General features: G+C 35.1%; 1 protein-coding gene across 3 annotated transcripts in view; it reads left to right on the top strand.

Annotated features, from left to right (window-relative positions):
* TMEM107 (transmembrane protein 107) overlaps positions 1–3,172 on the top strand; it is a 24,187-nt gene extending 21,015 nt beyond the window's left edge. For 2 of the 3 annotated variants that reach the window (XM_053716123.1, XM_053716121.1), the window contains exons 5-6: positions 2,639–2,735; positions 2,909–3,172. In XM_053716123.1, the coding sequence (XP_053572098.1) occupies positions 2,639–2,735; positions 2,909–2,978 (167 nt within the window). In that variant the 3' untranslated portion in view covers positions 2,979–3,172. Of the gene's footprint in view, positions 1–1,595; positions 1,693–2,638; positions 2,736–2,908 lie in introns of all 3 variants that reach the window. The other variant, XM_053716122.1, reaches the window with a different exon arrangement.
* The last annotated feature ends 4,996 nt before the right edge of the window (positions 3,173–8,168 follow it).

The raw sequence follows: 8,168 nt of genomic DNA, 5'->3' as shown, positions 1-8,168 counted from the left end.
GACCTCCAACAAAAGCAGGCACTCACCGGGTTTGAAGTGGCAACAAACTTTATTCCAACAGATTGACGTTTCGGGGTTTTACCCCCGTCCTCAGACTCAAACAACAACAAGGTCACTCTGTTGGAATAAAGTTTGTTGCCACTTAAAACCCGGTGAGTGCCTGCTTTTGTTGGAGATATATATATCAGTTTCTTTTTCTAGTGCTTAAATGGTATTGCCATTTCGACTACACATTTCATACTGTAAGAGTTTGTGTTTTCTAAGTGCTTTTTTGACACCATGTGAGCATTATATTTAAAAAAAAACACAAAAAAAAAACCTGCGTACTGTCTCATTTCACAAGTACTGAAATCATAAATTGAATCGAGGTCTTAACTATGGAGTAAATACAAGTTTTTTTTGTGTTTAGCAAAATATATACCTGTATAATTCTTGTCACATCGTAAATATAAACTTCATAAATTAACAGGACAGAATATTAATTCTCAATCTACAAACCCACATTCTTTATCATAATCAACTTTCTAATTATTCTTATACCTATTTTGTTTTTGCAGTGCCATCGGTTGAATAGAGAACTAAAGATTGCTTAATTTTCTTTTGAAAATTTTCTATTCTGCCATCTTTTGGTTGCAATTAGATTGCATGTAGTTTCATCGCTCCTATCTTTGATAAAAACTGCAGTAGTTAATGTATAACTTCTACAATTTTTAATACTTTGCTAGCTGTCAAAAAATAGTCCTGCCATATTTTGCACATTTGTAACCCATGTACTGCTTTGTAATGCTAGAATTTCTTTTAGAGCTAGAATACTGTAAACATTTACTTAGTAGAAAGGGAGATGCCATCTCTAAAGCAATATTCTGTTACCTAGAGGGTCAAGACAGTCACCAGCTCCTACTGAGCATGTGTAAGAATAAGTGTGTATGCATTTGTGAATGGCTGATGGCTGTCACATGGTACATGTATGCATTTGTGAATGGCTGATGGCTGTCACAAGGTACAGGGGGAGTGGAAAAAGACATACATTTTAAAATTGTCAGAAAAAAATCTACTACTCAATTGAAGTTCAGACTAAGTGCTATTGCATTGCCTTGTTATCTTGCAATTGTTGATTATGCAAATCTACTGTGTTGACTGATCCTTTAAATGTGAAACCATACATAGGACTCGGTTGTGGCCCCCAGGGTGTAGCTAGGAAAACCCTTTTCTACATCATCTGATCTTGACAACTTAGTTTAAAGGGACAGTATATGATAACATTGCTTTTCCAGTGACTTGTTATACCAGCTGCATTTTATAGAATGTATGAGAAATTATAATTTAATTAGTCATCTCTTCTACACCCCACAGTATAGGTGGGGATATCACATGCTAAATCAGCTATTTCAAATGCTGAAATAAGGGTCATGGAGTTACTTGTAAACAGTTTAATACACTTCAGCAGGTAAAATGGATCATTGGGAACAAATTAAAGGGAAGGAAATGTTTGGGTAAATTGTCCTTTTAATGAGATGTGGGAAAAGCTAATAATGTGAGGGGTGCAATGTTTCTTGTTTGGTATTCACTCCCTAACCCTATCCTGAAATGCATAGCTATAGGAGCTCACGCCAGTGCCTGTGTGGCCCTCCTTTTTTTCCTGTTTGAGGGCTGGCATTGTTCTGTGTACTGGTGGATCATGGCACTATGCAGGTAAGTGATTGATAGATATATTAGAGGGATATTAAACAGTGATTGCATGCTAGAGATAATAGTGCTGTCCAGGAACACTAATTGTGTGTAGTCCAGGGGTGCAGTTCATGTCCCCCTCTGCACACCCTGCAGTATGTGTAACTCATAAGTGTCCAGGAAAACATGGCCGATATGGCAACCCTACCCATATCCCAGGGCTTCTGTTCAGCTATTACTAATATGTGTCTCTACTATTCTATTTTTCATTTCCTGTCCTTTGCTTTCTCTTACAGTCTTCTTCTACCTCTTTTCTTTACTCTGCTTACCTTTTGATATCCCAGTTAATTGTATTCTACATCATGTATCTTCTTCCATTCCACACTTAAAGGGATAGTAAAGTCCAAATTAAACTTTCATGATTCAGGCAGGTAATATAATTTTAAATAACTTTCTAATTTAGTTTTATCATCAAATTTGCTTTGTTCTCTTGTTATTCTTAGTTAAGCCTTAGGTAGGCTCATATGCTAATTTCTAAGCCCTTAAAGGCCCCCCTCTTTTCTAAATGCATTTGACAATTTTTCACAGATAGAGGGCGTTAGTTCATGTGTTTCATATAGATAACATTGTGCTCATGCACGTGAAGTTACTTAAGAGTCAGAACTAATTGCCGGAAATGCAAGTCTGTTAAAAGATCTGAGATAAGGAGGCAGTCAGCAGAAGCTTAGATACAAGGTAATTACAGAGGTAAAAGGTATATTTCTTTAACAGTGTTGGTTATGCAAAACTGGGGAATGGTAAATAAAAGGATTTTCTATTTTTAAAATAAAATTTTTTTTTTGGTGTTTACTATCCCTTTAATTCTGTTTATCTCTTCCAAATTTTGTTCCATAATTTTCACATTATTTTGTCTCCGCTGACAACTAGCAGCCAATTGGATTTTGTGTTTTTCCTTAACTGTACACTGCAGCGCTGACTGCTCACTGTGCAGCTTCTGTCAGCCTTTCTCTATTTGTGTCCGAGAAATGGGAGTGTATATCCTACTGGTACATCTTTGCTTTCTGCAGGTACAGAATACATACTATTGCAGGCAAAATCCATATACAGAGATAATTTAAATCAATAAAACAGGGGATACAAGAAAAATTGTATGAAGAACAGAAGTCTGTTTTTTACATTTTAGCACTTTGTTTTGTTTTTCTCAGTGTTTGACTTACATTTTCTGTATTTTTGCCCTCAGTGCCCTTCCAGCCTTTACAGAACTTCTCATCTTTATTGCTGTTTTTGGATTCAAGAGAAAACCACTATGAACTTTCTTACAACAATGCAAAGCACCTCTATTACTATGGATATACATTGTACAGATAGGTTCCTTCATGGACCCAACTCCCTTCATAAGGGACACTGTACTGCAAAATTGGTTTTCCCTTTAAAGGTACATGAAACATTACCCCCCCCCCATAGGATTCACATAGAACATAAAATTAAACAACTTTCTTGTAAACTTTCGTTATCAGATTTGCTTCATTCTTTTGGTATCCTTTTAATGAGTAACAATGCACTACTGGGAGCTAACTGAACACATCGGGTGAGCCAATGACTAGAGACATATATGTGCAGCCACCAATCGGCAACTAGCTTCTTGTGGTACATAGCTTCTCTTTAGCCTTACTAGACAAATTAGATAATAGAAATACATTGGATTTTTTTTTTTAAACTGACATAGTTTCAAGGGAACACTGATACGAGGATTTATTAACACATTAAATATATTTACAATAAGAAACAATGCCACTAGAATTCCGTTTTGTAACATCTGGTATAATGTTCTCATTTACACCTGCAACTTTTACGCCATCATCAGGCAGTGCTGTCAAGCATTCTATACAAAATCATTTCAATATCTGTGAATTGCAGGACTCATTGATCGTAGACACTTAGGGCGTGGCCCCGGGAGGAACCCAAGGCCTCGAGGTGCATTCGTTTTGCATCACCAACAACTGGCAGTTATTTTTATTATTTATGTTAGGATTTTATCACTGTCAAAAATGATACTCCAACTGGAGAATGCTTTGTACTTCAGATGTGTTACACCTATGCTTGGTTTTTACTCTTTGATTACCAAAGGAAAGTGCAGTTCACTGTTTTCAAAGTGCTTCAATCAAGTCAGGCCTAGTTTCAATTCAGGTGGTAAATTTGGGAAACTTGTGATAAAAAAAAACACATTTATTTTCATTAAAGTCTATAGAGAATTTTGATGTTACCACTTGTTTCCAAACTTTACCACCTGAATATAAAATAGGCCTCAATCGGTTAGCTAATGCATAATTGCTTTTGTAAGGGCTTTATTTGTTTGTTGGCTTCTCTGTGTTTTATTGTTGACCAAATATAATGTAATCATAGTTCTTTAACCCTTTCGCGCCTTTAGGACGTTCTATGCTGTTCTTACTGTGCTGGGCTTTAGCTCCATTTGAACGGCATGGAACGTCCTAGCTGTTTGGCTGTCTTGAAACTATAGCTGCTTTGTAAATGGGATTGTGGGCTGGAGGGCGTGCCTAGCATCATAGGCACTCCCCCCTGACCCGATCCCATCATTGATGACACGTGATCGCATGAACAATCGTGTGATTTCAATTTTTACTTATTTGTTTACAGTTCAGATGTAGACAAATAAGTCCAAACGGGAAAGGGTTAACTGTGTTGTCATTACGAAAGTTACCAGTTAGTGCTTCAAATACCTGTGCACTCCTAAGCTTGATAATAGAAATAATTTAGAAAGTATTATTTTTTTTATTATTATTTTACAATCTATCTTAATCCTGAAAGAAAATGTTTGAGTTTTATGTCTGTTTAAATATTTTGTCTTTAGAAGTCTATAAACAAAACAGTTTAAAAATAAACTAAAGCACTATTTACTGAGACAAGCCTTGAACCACACTCCATCTGTGCTGTCTGGAATTTTCCCACCACAATGTTAGTTAAAAATTAAACCTTCAAAGATCAACAAGTAGAACTTCACTAATATTATAGATTAAAGGGATATTCCAGCCAAAATTGGAAACCACATGGGTGCATTTCGGTATTGAACAGAAGCAATTTTGTAATATACATGTGTTAGCAAAAATGCTTCTAATAAAAGCTATAGCTGTTTAAAAAGTGTATTTAAGTATGAACCGTGCACCAGCATTTTAAGCACAACACTTTTTTCAGAGAGCCTGCAGTGCTTGTACCATCTGATAATGACTCAATTTGTTAATTGGTGACATGATACAAGCCCCACTGATGATCTGAGCAGCTGCATTATTTAAAATGTGAGTGCAGTGAAAATATCTAGCTATGCTTCACATGCACATGCAGAGAAAAATGTTAACACTAAAACAGTGATAACTCTTATTAGAAGCATTTTGCCAGTGCATATATATTGCAAATATGTTTCTATTCAAAGATGTAATAAATCTATGTGCATTCATATTTTGACTGGAATGTCCCTTTAACTAAAGTAGAGTATTGGGGCAAGATAGGCATCACTCAGTGTTTTCTTATAAGTGTCAGGATCATTTACCCATACTACATAATAAGAAGGTGCATTTTAGTACAGATAATGTGATTTGTTTTTGTAGAAAAGATTTTCTGCAGTAAAAGAACATACCAAAAGTGTCTTACTGTATGCATTCTAGTAAGATACTAAAGCAATGACCTCATCATATCTTCCTAATCAATTACTTACAGTAGCTGCAGACTGTACAATGCATGGTACATTGTTCCTTTAGGTTTATTGTGCATATGAAATAGCTATGTTTGATAAATTAATTTGTTCTCAAAAATACGTTTATATACATGGGATGCGCTTGCAGAAATAGCAGACCTCCAAATCTTTTTTTATCTCTTTTCATATTAAAGAACCAGTCAACACAGTAGATTTGCATAATCAACAAATGCAAGATAACAAGACAATGCAATAGCACTTAGTTTGAACTTCAAATGAGTAGTAGATTTTTTTTTTCCTGACAATTTTAAAAGTTATGTCTTTTTCCACTCCCCCTGTACCATGTGACAGCCATCAGCCATTCACAAATGCATACACGTACCATGTGACAGCCACCAGCCATTCACAAATGCATACGCACTTATTCTTGCACATGCTCAGTAGGTGCTGGTGATTCAAAAAGTTTAAATATAAAAAGACTGCACATTTTGTTAATGGAAGTAAATTGGAAAGTTGTTTAAAATCTGAATAATAAAAGTTTTATTTTGATTGAGTGTCCCTTTAAGGCTTTCTTATCTTGTTTGCCACCTCTTCCACCCCCAACTGGGCACTTGATTGTTGTTTGCTGCCTGTTGTAACATAACTTTTCTTTATAGAATACTAAAGTATTCATAAAGTATTACAATTTTCAGTAGTGGTTTAAACAGGCAAAATCAGCTATTTTAAATTTAAAGATAAAGGTAAACTATATATGTACTGTGTGTGTGTATATGTATGTATATATATATATATATATATATATATATATATATATATATATATATATATATATATATATATATATACACACACAAACTTATACACTCCTCCATGTAAAACAGATTAATTATTGGAAACATGTTGAAGTGGAGAAGCTGTTACAGTGTCAATGTCCCTTTAAATAATACTGCATTTGTGTTTATGGAATGTGTATACTTAAAGCTAGCTGTGAGCCACTGGCTTACTTACCAAATGGCTGCAAAATACAAAACTTCAGGTGTTATCCTTCTCTACTCATGTGTTTTTTCTTTTTCTTTTTTGGAAAATGGATGTCTATGCGCTGAAAAATAAATGTTCTTGGTTGTTATGCTTGTGGGTTGTCACTGTCCATCAATGGAGCTGTAGGGATAATCTTCATTATAAGCCAGTGAGCTTCTATCCCATAGACTAGTGTTTATCCAGCCCACTAACCAGGGCACACTAATAGGCTATATTTCAGGATATCTGAAATAGAGCACAGGTGAAATCATCATCTTATCAGTACCTGCTCGCACCCAAGGTAATACTGAAAAGATGGCCTGTTAGTATGCCCCAATGACTGGACTTGAGAAGCATTGCCATTGACCAGCTATGCACAGACATGCACTTCCCTATAGCCTAAACATAAAATAGCTTTGACTAAACATTGTTTGATGCACAATAAATAATTGTGTAACATTTCAAATTGATCTCTTTTATTTGCATAATACAAATGTGTTCAGTTTAGTACCCCTTGTTGTTTAAAAAGATATATATATATTATCCTTTTATTACCCATTCCCCAGTTTTGCATAACCAACGCAGTTATATTAATACACTTTTTACCTCTGTGGTTACCTTGTACCTTACCTCAGTGCTATTTATATACTTGCATTTTAGTCAGTCATTGCTGAATCATTTGTAACTCCACAGAAGTGAGCACAGTGATATCTATATGGCATGTATGAACTAGCATTGGGAAAAGCTACAGGGGCTTAGAAACAGGCAGAGATTTAGAGTTTTAAATTTTATAAAGTATATTAATACAGAAATGTTGGTTGTGTAAAACTGGGGAATGGGTAGTAAAGGCATTATCTATCTTTTTAAATAACAATTTTGGAGTAGATTCAACTGGAATATGGCTGTTGTCTTGTAGCTGAAAGGGTTTAACAAGGTGATACCACTGTTGGCACGAGGCAATATGCAGGGAGAGACAATTTTGCAGACTTTGAAGCAAATATTCTAAAAATATTTAAAATGTGTCGTTTTCACATTTATTTTGTTAATGATACCTCACATTGTTGGGATATGAATGCTGCAAATGAGCAGGCTACCCATAGTTTGTTTCTGAGGTTTTTTTGTGATTTATTTTTTACAGTGATTTTTTTTAAAATAACTGTATAGTTTAAATAATTGCATTTTATATTTTGTGTATTAAATCTATTTTATTATCAGTTGTCTGAGTTTTTTTTTTTTTTAATATTTTCTCTTTATTTTAGAATAAAAGGTACAATAATGGGCAAATGCACACAGATCAACAAAGTCAAACATTGAATAGGACTCGCAGGTCCGTTGAGTACATACAAATACAATTAAATGGATTATTAGGATACCTTTTGTACTTCAGGAGGAGATTATATTCCAGCGATACATAGTATTATATCGATCTCTCAATATACTATTAATAATATAATCTAAAACAACAATACATAGCAACATGAGGAAGGGGATAGCATAGATTGGAATTTCACTTTGTGCTCTTAAGACTGTACCTAGCACATCTTGTAAGTAGCATACACCGTACCTAGGATAAACAGTACCTAACTCACACTGTACCTAGCACAAATAGTACCTAGTACACTCTGTACCCAGCACGCACAGTACCTAGCACGCACTGTTCCTAGCACAAACAGAAACCAGCCCAAACAGTACTAATCACAAATAGTGTCTATCACAAACAGTACCTAGCACACACTGTGCCTAGCCCAAACAGTACCAAACACACACAGTACCTAGC

Source organism: Bombina bombina, chromosome 6, assembly GCF_027579735.1.
Source record: "Bombina bombina isolate aBomBom1 chromosome 6, aBomBom1.pri, whole genome shotgun sequence".
NCBI lineage: Eukaryota > Metazoa > Chordata > Amphibia > Anura > Bombinatoridae > Bombina > Bombina bombina.
The sequence above is the reverse complement of the archived record's forward strand: the minus strand, read 5'-3'. Positions and strand labels throughout refer to the sequence as shown.